The sequence below is a fragment of the Sciurus vulgaris genome, assembly GCF_902686455.1.
Source record: "Sciurus vulgaris genome assembly, chromosome: 2".
NCBI lineage: Eukaryota > Metazoa > Chordata > Mammalia > Rodentia > Sciuridae > Sciurus > Sciurus vulgaris.
Window position 1 is genome coordinate 32189688 of NC_136462.1, and position 19310 is coordinate 32208997.

At 42.9% G+C, this 19310-nt stretch overlaps 1 protein-coding gene and 1 pseudogene across 15 annotated transcripts in view; one reads left to right on the forward strand and one right to left on the reverse strand.

Annotated features, from left to right (window-relative positions):
• The window catches only part of LOC306653995 (dnaJ homolog subfamily B member 6-like), a 420043-nt pseudogene that overhangs the window by 124972 nt on the left and 275761 nt on the right, over positions 1-19310 (forward strand). The gene's annotated exons all lie outside the window — the stretch shown is intronic.
• Positions 1-19310, reverse strand: part of SIPA1L1 (signal induced proliferation associated 1 like 1) — a 362908-nt gene that overhangs the window by 41482 nt on the left and 302116 nt on the right. For all 14 annotated transcript variants that reach the window (XM_079127085.1, XM_079127079.1, XM_079127078.1 and 11 more), the window contains one exon: positions 13964-14233. In XM_079127085.1, the coding sequence (XP_078983211.1) occupies positions 13964-14233 (270 nt within the window). The remainder of the gene's footprint in view (positions 1-13963; positions 14234-19310) is intronic.

The following is a 19310-nucleotide window of genomic DNA, read 5'->3' on the forward strand; positions in this document are numbered from 1 at the left end:
ATAGTTATATCAGATGCCTCAAGCCAGAGATTCTCAACCATGGAGGGTCTAGACTGATAACTGGTTGGTCACTAATATTAAGAGCTATAATTTATTCTTCTGTCTCTCCTCCTCACTTTCTCTATCCTCCTGGCTTTCACACTCTCTCTAGCGCGCACCTTTTCCTTTCTCTTTTCCTCTCATTTTCTCTCTTACCCTGCAGGGAGACACTCTGTTTGCTTAATAAACTCCCTTATGTGAAAAAAAAAAAAAAAAAAAAAAAAAAAAAAAAAAAAAAAAAAAAAAAAAAAAACGAGCTATAATTTGTGATTAATTTACTAAAAAAAAATGATCGCAAAGTTAATATGCTTTCTTTATAGAAAGCAATGAGGAAGATTCTCAAAGTATTCCAGGAAATAGAAAAAGAGGGTACCCTACCAAACTCATTCTATGAAGCTAATATCACCCTCATGCCCAAACCAGGAAAAGACACATCAAGGAAAGAAAATTTTAGACCAATATCCTTGATGAATATAGATGCAAAGATCCTTAACAAAATATTGGCAAACCGTATCCAAAAGCATACTAAAAAATCGTGCACCACGATCAAGTGGGGTTCATCCCTGGAATGCAAGGATGGATGCTTTAATATCCGTAAATCAATAAACGTAATCCATCATGTCAATAGACTTAAGGATAAGAATTATATGGTTATTTCAATTGATGCAGAAAAAGCATTCGACAAAATACAACACCCCTTCATGCTCAAAACAGTAGGAAAAACAGGGATAGTAGGAACATACCTGAACATTGTAAAGGCTATTTATGCTAAGCCCATGGCCAACATCATTCTTAATGGAGAAAATCTGAAACCATTTCCTTTAAAAACAGAAACAAGACAGGGATGTCCTCTTTCACCACTTCTATTCAACATTGTCCTCGAAACTCTAGCCAGAGCAATTAGGCAAACTAAAGAAATTAAAGGGATACGAATAGGAAAAGAGGAACTTAAGCTGTCACTATTTGCTGATGACATGATTCTATATTTAGAGGATTCAAAAACCTCCTCCAGAAAACTTCTAGACCTCATCAATGAATTCAGCAAAATAGCAGGCTATAAAATCAACACACATAAATCTTAAGCATTTTTATACACAAGCAACGAATCAGCTGAAAGGGAAATGAGGAAAACAACTCCATTTGCAACAGCCTCAAAAAAATAAAATAAAATAAAATACTTGGGCATCAATCTAACCAAAGAGGTAAAAGATCTCAACAATGAAAACTACAAAACACTGAAGAAAGAAATTAAGGAAGACCTTAGAAGATGGAAAGATCTCCCATGTTCTTGGATAGGCAGAATTAATATTGTCAAAATGGCCATACTACCAAAAGTGCTATACAGATTCAATGCAATTCCAATTAAAATCCCAATGACGTACCTTACAGAAATAGAACAAGCAATCATGAAATTCATCTGGAAGAATAAGAAAAACCCAGAACAGCTAAAGCAAGAAGAATGAAGCAGGGGGTATCGCAATACCAGAACTTCAACTATACTACAAAGCAATAGTAACAAAAACAGCATGGCATTGGCACCAAAATAGGTCGATCAATGGTACAGAACAAAGGACACAGACACAAACCCAAATAAATACAATTTTCTCATACTAGACAAAGGTGCCAAAAATATGCAATGGAGAAAAGATAGCCTGTTCAACAAATGGTGCTGGGAAAACTGGAAGTCCACAAGCAACACAATGAAACTAAACCCCTATCTCTCACCCTGCACAAAAATCAACTCACAATGCATCAAGGACCTCAAAATCAGACCAGAGAGCCTGCATCTTAGAAAAGAAGAAAAAGTAGGTCCAAATCTTCACCTTGTTGGCTTAGGATCAGACTTCCTTAACAGGACTCCCATTGCACAAGAAATAAAAGCAAGAATCAACAACTGGGATAGATTCAAACTAAATAGCTTTCTCTCAGCAAAGGAAACTGTCAGTAATGCGAAGAGAGTGCCTACAGAGTGGGAGAATATCTTTGCCACTCATACTTCAGATAGAGCACTAATTTCCAGAATATATAAAGAACTCAAAACTCTACACCAAGAATACAAATAACCCAATCAACAATCTTTAGTAATAAGAGAAATGCAAATCAAAACTACACTAAGATTCCATCTCACCCCAATTAGAATGGCGATTATCAAGAATACAAGCAACAACAGGTGTTGGCGAGGAGGTGGGGAAAAGGTACACTCATACATTGCTGGTGGGGCTGCAAATTAGTGCAGCCACTCTGGAAAGCAGTGTGGAGATTCCTTAGAAAACTTGGAACGGACCTACCATTTGACCCAGCTATCCCACTCCTCGGCCTATACCCAAAGGACTTAAAATCAGCATATTACAGAGATATAGCCACATCAATGTTCATAGCTGCTCAATTCACAATAGTCAGACTGTGGAACTAACCTAGATGTCCTTCAATTGATGAATGGATATGGTATATATACACCGTGGAATATTACTCAGCTATAAAGAATAATGAAATTATGGCATTTGCAGGCAAATGGATGAAATTGGAGAATACCATGCTAAGTGAGATAAGCCAATCTCAAAAATCCAAAAGGTGAATGATCTCACTGATAAGCGGATGATGACACATAATGGGGGGTGTGAGGGGGGCAAGAATGGAGGAAGGAAGGACTGTATAGAGGGAAAAGAGAGGTGGGATGATTGGCGGGGAAAGGAAAAATAACAGAATGAATCAAACATCATCACCCTATGTAAATGTATGATTGTGCAAATGGTGTGCTGTTACTCCATGTACAAACAACATGTGTCCCATTTGTTTACAATAAAAATAAATTAAAATTAAAAAAAAAAGAAATGAGGAAGAAATGGTAGAACTCATCACAAAGCCATCTTTGTATATATCATCAACGTTAAAAATGGTGACAGAACTCACTGGCAAATGCTGGCTCTAAGGAGTGAAGCAGGACAAGTAAGAGGACCATGGGATTCCAGTCCTTGGGGAATCCGATGAGAAGCTAGGAAAAGATGCAGTTTCTAAGCTCCTCCTGTTAACATCACCAATCTTTTTTTTTTTTTTTTTTTTTGCAGCTAATTTATTATTTTCTTTTTTCATGTCATAGACGCAGCGTGAAAGCGCTAATTATCACATACATCCACGAGATATGCACTTTTGTGTTCCACCATTAATTTGAGAAAGAGCTGTTTCTACACTGTACTGGCTTCTTTCATCACTGCCAACCTCAACACTGGGACACAGACTCTGAGAAATGCTGAGTGTGCCTCACAGACCCTAACGAGGACCTCAGGTCCTGCAGTGGGGGACCTGTGGGGCAGCTTTGGTGAGTCAAAGACCAGGGGCACTAGCTCATCTTGCTTTGGCAACTGTGCTTTGACAGAGGACAGATCAAGACATCTGGCTGAGCACCATAAAATGGATATCTTTGTACTTTATTCTACTAAGAAAGTTCCCAAATTTCTCATAATTTATTCTAAAACAAGGGAAAGGGGCTGGAACAGAGGAGGAAGGGAAGGAGTAAATTTAAAAAAAGAAGACTAAGGATTGAGGAACGGCAGACATCCAAATGTAACAAGATGCCACACTTCTTTGTGCTGTAAGAGTTTGGCTTTTATATGCACCTAATACAGAGACCTCAGCTATAGCTTCATTATCTGACTGTTTTGATTTTCTCACTGCAGAGAGGAAGAGATGATACTAAGGAAAAGCGGGCGGGGTAGCAGTAGAATGTGGGGACAGTGGAGCCAATGCGACACTGGGGGCCTGGTGGCTTTCAGCATCTCTTCCGGGTGAAGAGTCATGCCAGTGAACAAGGTTTATGGTGCATGGTGAGGGGCGCGCGCTTCGATGAGCAAGTGACGATATGCCTCCTCCGGAGTGTCACCTTTACCTTTGTCTTTACAGTTTGCTTGTTCTTACCCTGTCTCCAAAACTTACATTAAGACACTGCATGCTAGTTCTCAACCTCAGCTCTTTTATTTGGCAAAAGTATCAGAAAATTCTATTTGGTTACTGGAGTTATCCCAAAGTGAAAAAATAGCATTTCCAGAAGGCCAGCATTCATTCCCGTCCCTTTCTGGCATTTGTATAACTCAATAGTGGCTTTGTTTTCTGACTGTTTGCACACACAGAACATACACACAACAACTAACCGAATGCCACCCAGAGGTTTTTATGGCTCTAGATGTATACGGGCAAAGAAAAATTCAAGACCTTGCTCCTGTGACTTACTACTTTACTACTCTTTCCAAATACTCTGAATTTGATGCCTTCATGCAAACATTTAAGAAGAGAACTATTCAGAGAGTAGAAGGCACCGCCTGCCTGAGCGCTGGCAGTCCACTTGTGCAGACAGTTGGAGGCTAGTATTGCTGGAAGCTGGCCTGGCTGCTGCCCTGCTGCTTCAAAAGGTTGTTCTGAACTGGGAGCAGCAGCGCCTCCCTGGCTCCACAGGAAGCCAGGCTGCTGACCTTGCTGGCCCTGTCTGCCCCACCCCACTTCACAAGGGGAATCTCTGTGAAGGGTCGCTGTGACCGGTGATGCTACAGCAAGGTCAAAGTGTCTTCTTCTCTTCTGAGATAAACCCAATCTTTCTGCTTTAGTCTGAAGGGCCTCAAACATCTGATGTTAATGCCCAAACTGGTTTAGAGAATGAAGATTAATACCTTTCCATTAACTGTTGGATCTTTCAACTCTGTTGAATATAAGCAATGATTTTTTTAAAGAACACTCTGGTGGCTGTCAGAAAAGAATGTGCTAAACCCTTTAGCTTAATTTTGAAAGATTTTCCTCTCTACATTTAAAAAAGTTAGTCGAGAAATAGGTAATGTTTTCAAAATAACTGATACTATACATTATTTGGGGCTCCCTTTTACTTCCATCTACAGAAATGAAAAGCAGGGTTTTTTGACTAGAAGGAATGCAGCAACTGAAGACATCGTGGTCTTTAGCACATCCACACTCAGGACTGTACTGAAAGCCCACTTTCCCTTTATACTCAATGCACTTCACTGCAATGAAAACAAAGAGTCGAAGGGGCTGGATATTTTGGAAAAGACAGTCCAGGATTAAATACGGGTCCCTCATTTTTCCAGAAGTATCCTCACACCAGGACAAGTAGTTAACAGGAAAAGTTTCCTGAGTATTTAAGGTTAATTGCAGTTCTATTTCCTACTTTTTATTCCAAAGTGACAATACTGCTGGGATGTGCCCAGGGGGTGCACTCTGTAACCCAAGTGCAAACAGTGTCATGATGGCCAAAACAATCGAGAAGGTTTCAAATAGCAGCTGTGACTGATAAATTAGATACATGAGTCCATAATTAAGCACAGCATTTTACCACAACTTAGCAATTAAAACGCTAATCCACACAGGGAACAGAACCAAGTTAAAGCACTCTGTCTCCATCACTATATATCAACTGGGATTCTTCCAGAATCATGTTAATACCTTTTTCCCCCTCTAAAAATGATTCAAAGTCATGTAATGTGAATGCTCTACCCAGGCTAGAGTTTGAACAAATCGTTCAAATCCAAGCCACTCGCCCCTCTGTCTTTCATGCCATCCTCTATGCTTTCTGAACAGCACCACCAGCCTTTTGATTTCAGAATCTAAGTTAGCTGCTCTGATGAGCCTCCTATGATGAAGGCGATTTAAAACGAAAGAATGCTCTGGTACAGTTAGGACAACACGGCATTTCCCACACAGGGAGGCACGGAGCCTCACTTCACAGCTGCTAGCAAGCTGTGAGGGTGTGCAGCCTGGTACACATCTTGGGTGCCCCTCAAGAAGAGTCAATTTTATACCTAGAGTTGACTTTGAAGGACAAAATAAAAAAATGACTGCAGGAAGGACCAGCTACTTCATCTTAGAACAGCACAGAACAAACATGTGGGCATCCTTGTTAGAATAGCAAGATTCAAAATAACAGCAGAGCATTAAGCCAAATGCGGGTCCTTCTAAGGGTAAAGCTCTGTACAGCTGCACGGGTTGCAGACCCACAAAGCTGGCCTGAGTGCAGTGAATGTGACTGGAGTCTCTCCACACGCAGCGGCGCGTTCGTTCTGCCAACGGTTATGAGTGCCATCAGTATGTGGCAGGGGACCTGTCGGGTGGCCTGATGCTGACCTCAGCTTCACCACCAACAAGCTATGACTTTGCACAAGAGACTTATCTCCCAGCTGCTGGGCATCCTTACCCTGAAGGGGATAAAGAGCAACCGCTGACTTGGATGTTGGGAAGATTAGCTGTGAGAACCCAAACGGTTCTGAACAGAGCTTGACACAGAATGTGAACTCGGCTCCCTACGATTTTTAAATAGTTAAAGTAGAAGATAACCGTCATTGGGGAAGCACAAATAGAGGGCCTCTGGGGGGTCAGCAGTTAGACTAGGCGGGAAAACTAGGGGAAAGGAAGTTTTATGAAGGGAATGTATCCAAGACTGGACGAGGAGGAAACCGGGGACGATCACAGAAGTCAGGATAGGGTGGAGGGACGTGCGGGGTGTACGCTGCCATGGTGATGGCACGTTAGGCTGAAGCGCGTGCACAGGCAGCAGATGAGGGAGCCACACTGCAGGACGGGGCGAGGCCAGCCAAGGAAGCACCAGCTCCGTCTGCACAGCCACAGGGAAGAACTGCAAGTTCTGAGACAAACAAGTGGTGTGGCCAGAGCTGATCTCACAGGTGGAGGGTCGCTAGGCAAAATGGAAATACTCAAGTCATTTTTTTCTCTGCCAAAGTGCAAGAGAACTGATAAAGAGAACACATAAAAATACATATAGGTAAGAAACAATTAGCCACAAATATGAACTGCCTGGGTTAGTCCTGCCCTCCACCAAGTCAAACACTTCATGAAAAGAAGTCACGGTCAAATCCTTTGAGAAGCCATGTGCTTTTTAGGCATGTGGACATTTTAAAGAATGAAACCAGCCAACCAACAAAACCCAAACCAAAGTAAATTCACCCTCTCTCCCAATCCACCAACAGAAAGGGTGGGCCTGCCAGGAGACTTCACACGCCGCTGCTCACAGCCTGCCGGCGCCCTCGGTGCTCTCCGGGATGTCCACCTACCTGACGATGAGCACAGGCTGCTGACCATGGTCAGGCCTGCTCTGCTCTGCACTTCTTCCTACCTCCCTACTCTTATTTTGTGCCGTTTGGTGTGGAGAGTCGTTTGTCATTTTGTAAAATAAAGGAAAAACTACAAGAGCCAAACAAAGAACAATACATCAGAAGACTGCTAGGCTTCATTCAGATTTTCCTGGGAAGCAGGGGACAGCATCTACACTTCCAAGCAGGGCCACAGGTATGAACCAATCACCCTGCTCCCCAACATCTCCTCCCTTTATATTTATGCTTTTCCTTAAAACCAGCCTGTAGAACCTTAGGCAGGGTGCAAATGTTTCAGGGTCACCTTCCTGTGCCTTATTATCAGTCTCCTTGTGATTTGGCCACCAGCAGAGAGTTGGTGTCAGGCCTGAACACTTGGGTGAAGAGTTCACTCCCCTCTGCTGACCAGCCCTAAGTATACCCTTCCCACTTCATTATTTCACAGCAACTGCTTCTGCAGGTCAAATGGAAAAAAACCCACTTTCCTCAGCAATTTAAAATAAGCAGATACCAAACTGCCACTCTGTCACCATCCTGAGAGATTTTCAGAAGAGAACACAGAACTTAGACCATTCACTGCCCAGGAAGGTCACAGCAGGATACAGGTTAGATCTGGCTTCTGGGGAGGCCTTCATCATGTCTGGTATGTGTGTAGGTGGGAGGAGGAGTAGGCCCTGAGACCACCGTGGGTCTTAAAGATCTTTGCACAAATGTGTGACTAGGCTAGGTCACCCAGGGTGGTCCTTACATAATCTTCCCTTGAGCTGGGTAGGAGGGCAAGACCCAGCTGCTAAGTGTGCACAGGAGTATAATTCTTTAGTGATAGGTAGGACCACACTACTATACACCACATCGCTATTCTTTCAGAATACAACTGCCTATTCCAAGATCATCTCTAAGTCTACCTTACTCTCACAGATGGTCTTTACAGAATATCCTATGACTTCTGCAAATGCACAGTTCACCAGGGATGTATTAGCACAGTAAGCACCCTGGATTCATCTTCTGCTTCACCAAAGTGAACCACGACACTGTCACTCAAGGCAACACACTTACTCGTGGGAACATGTTACCCCAGGCGGGGAAGCTCTACACGTCCTCTCACTGTCCTGTGCACAGAGCCTGCACTTCCGGGAACTCCAGAATTTCCAGACTGGGGTCTCCTACAACCAGGAGGCTCTGCAGGGAGGAGGTGCCATGGGAACGCTGCCCCGGGATGAGTATGAAGCGGTTTGAGGAACCACTTGTAAGCAGCTCAGGAGACTGAGCTGGGCTCACACTGGAGCCCTGTCATGCCCGGGCCACTCTAGAGTGTGTAAATGGAAGCTGAGAGGCACGCCACGTTCACATTGTGGTGCCCATTTTTGGAATGCCTGGATAGGGACCGTCACTGTAATGCCATCTAACAACGCCACCTTGCACATTATGCTGACCCTGATTCCAGTGTGGACACCAGAGCGCACCATTCTCATGAAGAGAGGGAAAGGGAAGCTTTGGAGTCTGGTGACCTCAAGTCAGGCTCAGCCCTCTGCTTTTCTACTTTATCTCGATGACAAATACAGCACTAATGCAGTTCCAACAAAAACTTACACAGGAGAGTCAATCAAGAACTTGCATTTCACTTGAAGTCAGTTTAGACAGGTTTTATCAGTGATATACTTTTAAAATAGGAGTACAGTAGATTAGCCAACAAAACCCAACTTAAGTCTAGCTTTAATGCTATGGTTTTATTATACTACCAGGTATTTTGCTTTAACCATCATTTAATTTTTATAAAAAGAAACCATTTTATTTTCTCCTGAATTGATTTAACTTCTGTCCCCAGTTATTCACTGGAAGCCTATTAAAGGCCAGAATCTGTGCTTGGTCCCTAGAATACAAAGATGTATAAGACAGGCTGACTAAGTTGGAAAAATGAAGTACAATAAATTCTGTGAATTAAGAAGGCATTTGGTGATGTCAGCATTCTCAGTGGGGCAGTTAAGGTAGAGATGGGAGGACGATGTTTTGAAGGAACATAAAGCAACTTAGGAGGGTCATGGGAGGTAGGCTGTGGAGAAGAGGGAGTAGAAGGCGCAGCAGGGAGAGTGGCATCTAGAGCAGCCAGGTCCACGTGGCCCTTCAGGAAGCAGGTGTGCAGCTGACAATGACAGGAACAGGGAGAGGGAAGGCCAGCGGGCGAACTCAGGGCTGTCACCAAGCATGCGGGGCGGTAGGGACTTGGCCTTGAAGGCTGTGCAGAAAGAACCAAGGGAGGGAGGCAAGGAGGCATGGCTTGAGTATGGTCTCCAGTTCTATTTAATGACCTTCCGGCAGGAAGCTGGTCACCGTATTTGGAGAATTTTGGCAACAATTTAGGAAAGGAAAGAATCTTATTGTGGAACAGGAGCTCTGAGGCAATGGCAAGGAGGAGACTTGAAAAGGAGGAAGTTAGCAGAGGCCAGGGACTTGGCAGGTTAAGGGTGAGGAGTGGGGCAGGGATGAGAATATTCAGGAAGTTGGTTGTGAATTCTAGGTCTGCTCTGGATAGTAGATGTCACTATCAGATGTTGTAGATGGAAAAGCCATTCACCAACGTGAGAAGGAAGAGATGGAAGGGGGCAGGCTGGACTCAGTTTGGGCTTGTGAGTGCAAGATATCTGTGTGACATTCAAGTGCAGATGTTCAGTAGACAGTCAGGCACATGGACATGAAAAGTGAAAGAGAGGCCAAGGGAAAATAGATAGAATTAAGGAATATTCCACACGTAGATGATGGCTGAGGTTACTGAAATGGATGACCACCTAGATTGACTGCAGTGTGGTATTTAAAGAAAAATGAGTAAGAAATTATGAGGAACACAAAATTTCAGGGTGACAAGACAGATATAAAGAGCTGATGACATGACAAATCAGGAATAAAGTTTTGGAAGACAAGTATGTTCATCAGCCTTGCTTTACTACCAACAAAATATCTGAGACAGGCTCCTTATGAAGAAAAGGTTTATTGAGCTCACAATTCTGGAGGTTTGAGGCCAACATCAGGGAGCGCCAATGGTTTGGGCATCTGGTGAGCACAGCACTCACGGAGGGAAGGTTTGTCAGAGCAAGTACTCACATTTTGAACCATGAAGCAGAAAGAAGGGACAGGAAGGGTCCCTCAATCTTCTTTGAGGGCATGCCCCCAGTGACCCAAGGACTGCCCACCAGAACCCATTTCTAACTAATACAACCCTGAGGACCAAGACTTTATATGCACCTCTGAGGGATGCTCATCCAAAGCACAGCAACAAGGAGACTGTTTGAAGAATGAGGCAAGGACCTTTCAGCTAGAGCTGACAAATACCCAGTAGCTTTAAAAATATGGAAGTCAACGTGGACCTAGTCAGAGTCTCAAGTACCATGATTTAAAGACTATTATGTCAAATTATGCAACTGTGACCCCAGTAGTCAGTGTCTGGTGCACCAACAGTTCAATGTGATCTAAGATCTAACACTTGAATAAAGGTTGATGATAATTTCATTAAAAAAGAGAGAGAAAGGAAAATTATTTTGTATGCTAAGATGCCTGTTGTTTATCCCAAGTCCTTGCAATGGTGAGACTTTTTCAAGCATACTAATATAGAGTTTTATCACGATCCTGTTATGTTTAAACACAGTAATGTATCAAGTTCAGTGTGTTACAGCCAATTATTTTTATTCCAATCTTACCCTTAAACTCTAGACAAACATGAGGCAAAAATAGCAATTGCATCACGTTACCTGTTTTTGTTGAATAAATGTAAACTCGTTAATGAATACTACTCCTGCATAATATAAAATTCTGTAGCCAGAAGGCCTACCTGAGGAGCATAAAACTCTTCATTTAAACCAAACAGAATTAGATTTTAGATGGCAAAAGGGTCATTTGTCCTGACATGTCAGCTTCTCTTAGCAATGTGTAGAGAATACTGTCCTCCTGAAAAATTCTTACTAAAAACTCCAAACACCAACATAGTTTCTTAAATCATAAAAATCCTGACCTTGGTATTAAAGGAAAATAATTATTTATTCCACAAATTTTTAAAAACTGTTCCTAATGACCTTTACATTTGAGATTTGGTATATAATGGAAGAAAAACTCCTTCTACAAAGAAGCAATAAATGGCTATTTTCAGCCAGCATGGATTCTGTTGGACCTGGCCAAGGTGAACAGAGCAGACAGACTCAAGCAAAACACGCAGAGGAGACTTGAGTTGGCAGCCACCTTCAGTTTGAGTACAGTTAAACACGACTTTCTGAGGGAGGAAACAACTATAAGGTAAATTTAAGGCATTTGTTTTGAATACTTAGGATTCACTCAAAAGTTCTATACCATACTTCATAAATGCCCCACGCACTAACACACATCAGCAACAGGGCAGGGCTGGTACACGGGAGAATCGAGTGGATGGGTTTGTCCCAGCCAGGGGACATCTCAGCTAAGATGCTTTGTTTTAAGATTATAAAAGGACTACTTAAACTTTTCAGTTGTATTTTACCACATTTCAAGGAGATTATATTTCAAGGTAAACTTTCTGAACCTGGGATTCATGAGGGACTTGAAGTGTTCCTAATGAGTGTCATCAATATACTCTGCCCCAATTTTCCTGAATTCATAGCAACACAAAGTTTCCCAAGCTGTACCTTATACCTTGGAGTTAAACTTACAAAGGAAATATCGTGCTACTAAAAATTGGGAATGATGGGGTAGGAAACTGAACTCTACATTTTCACAAAAGACAACCAGCCTATCCACTAATTACCAAACACTTCAAAATGAAGATGACTCAACTGTGAAGTCCTTGTCCAGTGGACTCCAAGAATACCTGAAACTAAAAAACCTGAGGGGACAGAGAGTAGTGGTTAAATAACCCCAACCAAGGGCAGCCCCGCTTTTGCCACAATCATCTCCACAGCCCGGAGGGTCATAAGACTATGCCTACGATCTGGGGTAAGCACCCAGTAAGATGCACTTCCCTCTACGCAGAGTTAAGAAGAACAGCACACGCAGGAATCACCTCTGGAAAAATCGGAGTCCCACGTTCCTATCCCTGAAAGCTGCTCACACTGTAAGATGAGACAATTAGATGCAAATAATACTTTCACTTTTGGAGGTCAGTTTACTGAACCTTTGTTCAGCTTCAGTTTAGATTCAGTTGCAAAAATTAAATTCAATGTGGAATCAAAACACATTACACTATTTTGTCACATGGAATACTATATAAAGGAAATGACTCAATCACGTTCCCTGGTGAAACCTCGGGACTGTTCTGCAGAGGGAGAGAATAGCCCTGATGGGGAATAGCACTCCTTCTCTGAACAATGGCTTCCTAGGCTCATCTTTCAAAACGAGGGCCAAACCGGGAATTACAGTTAACGCACACCTCGGGAAGAGCCAAGTTTAAAATGTGTAGAACAAAGAATTTATTCAGAGATCTCTTGGATGCTTTTCCTCCTCAAAAATAATGAAAGCAGGAAGAGTCCAGAGTCAATTTCAGGTGAGAAACTTTTTTCTGAGATAAACAGCAAGGATCTGTAAATAAATCTCTAGGATTAAATGAAGAATTTTACAAAGACACCTTGTTTTGTGTGTTTGTTTCCATGAATTATACTCCATGGCATCCCAGTTAAGGGACCGGCTTCTATGTGACAGCTCCAAAGCTAGACCAAGAACATGGTGCACGCCCTCCACTTCCAGCTTTCTGCTCCCCAAGGGCACTGATGACTACAGAAGCAGTATGGGGACATACTCCTTGGTATCCTGTTCCTGCTGGACTTGGCTTCTCAGATGACTTCCTCAGGGATTCTCTTCTACCCAACATAGTTCCTGGGACACAGCCTTCTCCCTCGCTCTGAGGGTTTCCACGAAAAATCCTGAGATGCGATCAAGACAAGCAGAAGTGATGTGGAAAGGACAGTGGATGGACAGAAAGTAGCAGTGGTCTGCTCCTAGCAGGTGACCAGATTATTCAATTAAACTATTTCCTTCATCGGCATACATGATTTGAGGTGACTAAATTCACAGTGCATTTAGTTAAAATTTTATGGCCAACTGTTAATCACATTTTGAAAGTCCTTAATCTTGTTTGATTTTAGGCCTTGACTCTACTTCAAGATGCTGCATCTCACTGCTAGCTGCAGACAAAAGTGCTAGGGCAGGCAAGTGCAGAGCCGACCAGTTACTTTCGTGCGAGAATCTACCGATGTTCAATTTAATAACAACTTTGGTTTCCTACACTGTGGGATCCCCCAGTTCCTTTCCCTTTGTCTTGTTTGACTCGAGGCTGGTGTTTTAACCTATCCCTGTATGATACCTTCTCCCTCCACTTTCTTCTACTTTCAGAGCAGTGGAAATGTTTGTGTTATTCCAGTTTTCCTTTCTCAGAATTTTTTAATAAAGTGAGAAGAAACACAGATATTCAACCCAAGATCTGCATTCTGTTGCTCCCATCATGTCATTCACCCCAACGATCAAGACTGTCAGAAATGATAATATAGTCACTGTTACCTCAAAGAGTCTACTAAATTTGAAACCATATGGCCACTAGAAGCACAATGATGACTTCTGTTGATAATCACATAGAAATTAACATGAATAAATAGCAAAACATAAATAAATACCACTGCACAGGGCCTAATGTTTTGCTGGGATGTGTCCTCACGTACCCTTATGGCTTTGGAATGTTACCATGCTTTGAAAACTACTCACATGTGCATCTCAGCTTTGATTCTTGATTTCTAGCAAAACCTGGGAAGGACTAAGATTGGTGAGTATGGAACTGGTGTTATTTAAATTTTGGAAACCTTGGGAGGTGCACTCACCGCCTCTCTAGCGGGCGCCCGTCACTGGAGATGCTCCGAGGAATGTTGGCAGCTCTTTCTGGAGGAGGCATCTTCCCATCGCCTTTCCCAGCATTAAGCCGTGAAGTCATGGGACTCTGTACCTGGGATGGGACTTGAGGGGAATGAGGCCCCTTGTTGGCATTCCGCTGCCATTTGTTGTTATTGCGGAAGGGAAACTTGAACTCATATGAAACCCCTTCATTCATGTTGTACTCCATCACCGGCACGCGGTAGGTTTCAGAACGACTCCTGTTAGGGGAAAGCGCAGGGAGGAAACAATTAGCACTGCTGCTTCTCACAGGTGGGACCACACGGATTCTCACGGACACTTAAAATGGATCCAGACCTTCATCTTCTGCCCCTGATCCTCTTTCAATCTTTCCGCCCTAAAATTATTTTCCTTTCAAAAACGAGAAACCCAGGAGAAGTGACCCTGCTTTCCTGTATGCAATCCCAACTGCTGAGTCTCTAAATACCAAGAGGACAAGGTCACCCTGGGAGTGGGCAGAGCTGCAGAGACCTGAGGAGGAAAGGGCAGTTGACAGGGGAGAAGATCCTAAGCACACAGCCTTTATGGAAACAAGCAACTGGCTCTGAACGTCCCTCACTGCACTTCACAATGGGGGTCTTACAGGGGGGTACAATTTTAAATTGGTTGGGATCCCGAGAGTAAAGAAATTAAGGCAGGAGAAATCTTGAAATCCAAACCAAAAGCTTAATTTAGCTGAGGAGGGGGAAAAACCCAATTATAGAAATACTAAAATTATTAAATCCCTAAGGGACGAAGCATAATATGAAATCAGACTTTATTTTTTAAAGAAAGAAATCTCTCGTAGCAAGGCTGTCCCCAGGCAGTAGCCTGCATGAAATTAACCACAAGTGTTTTGCCATCGTACCATTTTGTGCCACCATCTGAAACACTAATCCTTAGGAAATCTGGAACCCACTTTCCATTATTTATACCCAAATAATGAGGGGAGGTACTGTCAGATATTTGCCTGACTAACAAATTCTATTCTCACTAAAGTAATAACTCAAACCATGTGTTTGAATTTCATCACTAAGTGGAAAATGACTTCCTTTCTTAAAGGAATGTGAAGGATTGGGATACAGGTGAGCAGATTCAGAAAGGAGGTTCACAGAGCAACTGTGACCTTCATGAGGCACTTGAGAGGTAAGGTAGGGAGGGTCCACAACCTCACTGACCAAGACCAGGGGAATGCAAACCACACAGATGAGCCACAACTCTAATTTTAAAATTTCTATTAGCCACAGTAGAAAGTAAAACAAAACCGGTGAGATTATTATAATATATTTAATGTAGCCTGAGATATCCAAAATGTTATCAGTTTAACGTGTAATCACTGTTGAAAAATTACAGAAAATATTTTATGTTCTTCTCTGTCTGACATGCATTCCACACTGAGCTAAACCTCAGCCACCTGCCATTTCTGCCACTTCTGACTGCCTTTTGTAGCGGCGGTAACCACCCACTGGCTTCCTGGTCTCTTACTTTTCTCTACAAAACACAAGAATGATATATGGAATCAAAAAGCGGATAGTGCACTGAAAAACAAAGACCAAAGTTGATTTTTAATATTCATAAATGTTCCTGAAAGGATTTTCATTCTATCATTTGAAGCAAAATTTTTGTGTTGAAGAATGATAACTATAATAAAACAGATATAATTGCAATGTGTCTGACACTAATCTAGCCACCCTACAGCTTCTCTAAAGTGGATACTATATCCTCACTTCATAGATGAGGAAATGGAAGGAGGCCTGGAAGGATTAACTTGCCCCAGTTTATACAGCCAGGACGTGGCAGAGTGGGGTCTGAACTCTCAGAACAAGTCTACCTGCAGGCCAGTTTTATTTTAGTCGCTTAACTGAAGAACACCACTCCAACCCCCCGACATCCTTCAATTATAGTGACTATCTCATCTTATTCAAGATATAGCCTATGGTCAAAAGGAAAATTCAACAACTTTTATAAACTAAATTGAAGAGCTGTAGTCAGCAGGAATTATAATCACGGTGTAATAAGAAGCAAATGGTGACCTGCTGAAACCATAAAATTAACTGCTCACTCTCTTTTTCAGTCTTTTTATGCTTTCTTTCATTTCTTATTTCTCATTACTTTCTCCTTCCTTAATCACTTAACATGGGGAAATGGCTGAACAGTGTATTGAACAGAAACATTTCAACACTGGACTCTTGAGTCAGAAAAGTCTTATTTGAGGATAGCCTGGTCTTTAGAAGTCACATGACTTTGGCTCAAAACAAACAAAAAAACTGCAATTTCTTTCCACCCAAAGTTTTTTATCTAAAAAATGAGATCTGAACCAGATAAACCCTCACCAGCCTTCTAGGTCTACTGCAGTATGCTTCAGCACTATCGTACCAAGAAAAACCTTCTGGACCTGTTCTTGTTTAAAAGGTCACTTGATTACAAAATCCTCAGTACCAAAAAAACTATTTGGTCTTTTTATGTCACTTGTTTGTTTTTAGCTCTTGAATGGTCCTTGATTGCTTTCTTTAAAAACCACAGGCTAGTGGCCCTCACAGAATAAACGCTTGTGACTCCCAGGCAATACCCATGGAAGGACCTGTTTCATCTGTGAGCCAAGTATTTTTTATCTTACCAAGAGAATGACTTTGAAAACTCAGACGTCATAGACTGATGGTCACAGACTCAGGGGTGATGGAAGCAGGTGAGGGGCCTTTCCGCTCAGGCTGAGCTCCCAGCTGGTCCTGTTCCCGCTTTGGACAGCGACAGTACCCCTAGCCTCCTTCTCTTCATCATTTCAATGGAAATGAACTTGCCATGAGCCAGTTTGTATTCTCATGTTAAAATACAAACGCAGGGGCTTGTATTCCAGTTGCCATGAGGATGCCTGTGACCCCCTCAGCCCTGGAGGCCTGTTCTGCCTCACTCAGGAGTGCCTTAAAGAATGGCTGACAGAGAAGGGAAAGTGACTAGTCAGAGAGTCATTAGTTGCTAGGAAAACAGCAGTGGGAGTATAAAGTGTGGAGGAGAAGACAAAACGACAGGAGAGCATCATCTCATTTTGCTGAACACCGAACGAGGTGTTAACACTTCAACAGGTTCCCTTTGAAGCCACTTCTAAAGGGAGGAGGAAGAGCAGGCTTCCAGTCCTCCAGAGCCATCAGTGCACCACTTCCCACCGGCCTGGAGGATGTGGCGGGAGGAGCTGGCAGTGGCTTTTCTGAGGGAAGCCACAGTGAAAAGGGTAGAGGATGGCGGTGGACACTGGGCCTGTGCCGAGCACTGACCCCTCACCCAGCCTCCGGCCCCAGCATTCAGCAAGCCCGCAGCGGCAGCCTGCTGGCCACGAGGATGGCAGGAAGGCCTCCCAACGGTGCTGGCAGGGGAAGACAAACGCAGATCACTTGCTCAGTGCTGGAGCAGGAAGACAGGCCTGCAGGAGTGGGCTGTCCAGCCCACCTCTGCCCTCAGAGGTGTCATGGTGGTAGCCTGAAGCTGGCCACGGTGGGAATATTTACACCACTGGAGTAGGCAGTTTTCTCTCCAACAGAAAGCCAGTTTACCAGTTAGTCCCTGTGAGCTGCAGCATATAGGCAGGGGTCTGCAAGCACAGAGGAGCAATCAGATCCTGAAGTTAAGACCTAACTTTGCCAGATAAGTTCAGGAAATAACCAACTTTTCTGAGGCTCAGTTTTCTTTAAAATGAGAGCGACAATAATAACACTATCACCTCAGAGAATGGTTTTAAGAATTAAATGCAATTATCCATATAATAGTAATTTTTCTAGGACCTGGCACATTAAAGTAAACCACTCAGCAATGTTACTTTTATCAACACACCAGAGATGATAAACCTAGTCTAGCACATTGCTGTGGATAAACCACCTCTTATTACAGTTTTATCTATCCAGTGCCAGGCCTTCTGACCCATTTGTATAGTAACAACTATTCACGATTTCAGTGTCAGTAATGTTGCCCCGTCTCTCCACACTCACACCAATGTACTTCCCTCTTCTGTTGCCCCATAAAAACTTGGGAGCCTAGGAATAAGGCCTTTGAGCAGCTAAGACAGCAACACAAGGTCTATGGGCTTCATCTTTGAGAGGACCGCCCTCGATTGATAGCTCTTAACCCTGTGTAAGTAAGGTAGACAACTCACGAATCTTGGTGATTTTCTCCAGTTTAAAACTGCCTGTTTAGAGAGACCAAGGACAGCAGACAGGCAGCAAGCAGAGGAGTGCAGGGCACTTGCTAGGTGGGAACCCCACTGCCTCCCTGAGCCATGTTTTGTATCCTGGCTTGGGAGAATACTAAATAAAAGTATCAATGTTGTGGTGCTGCTGCTGCTGGGGACTGAACCCAGGGCCTTGTAATGCTGGGCAAGTGCTCCACACTCAGCTACATCCATAATTCTTAATGTTAATGATGATGTGCTTGAGGAAACCAAAAACTGCTAATGGGTTCATCAGCTCCAGTTAACCAGTGCAGGGCATGCATGTAGGGCGGTTTCAGAATATTACCACTCAAAAAAAAAAAAGGAAATAAAAAAATGATAAGGGATTTTACTATATTTTGACAGGCGTCTAAACCTTGGGTCATCTGAGATAAGCAGTATTAGGACGTGCTATTCTGAGTGAAGTGTGGGTATAAGTGAAGTACAGGTAGGTTGTCATTGCTGCTTACTTTTCAAAGCACACAATAACCAATCCCAACTGTTTACATTCTGCCATCTGATAACCATCAATTGATGCAAGGTCAGGCACAAGGAATGGTCATTTTAGGAAGAAATATAATAAATAACTTTGTCTTGACTTTAGAAGACCTAAGAACTAATTGCCAAAGCTTAAGAGAAATTCTTAGAAAATGAGGGTTAAATAAATAACAGATTTTTTAAAAAAAGGGGGCTGGGGATATAGCTCAGTTGGTAGAGTGCTCGCCTCGCAAGCACAAGACCCTGGGTTTGATCCCCAGTACCCCAAAACAAAACAAAACAAAACAAACAAACAAACAACAACAACAAAAAAAAAAAAAACCCAGCAAAAATAGCATGTGTAAACCCAAAGGAGAAACCAAAAAAAAAAAAAAAAAAAAAAAAGCAGTTGATTAAATTTGTTCCATCAAGAACCCTCCCCAGAGGCAAAGAAATTAAATTTTCGACAGTGCTGCTGGCTTGGCAGGAGCCGGGCAGGCAGAAGCGCCTGGGCTTTCCCCTTGGGAGAAGGCCGGAGACCAATTGCCAAAGCACAGGAGCAGCACCAGCACATCTGAAGCCAATTCTCGGCACAAGCAGATGAAGCCAGGAAAAAGCCTGTAAGT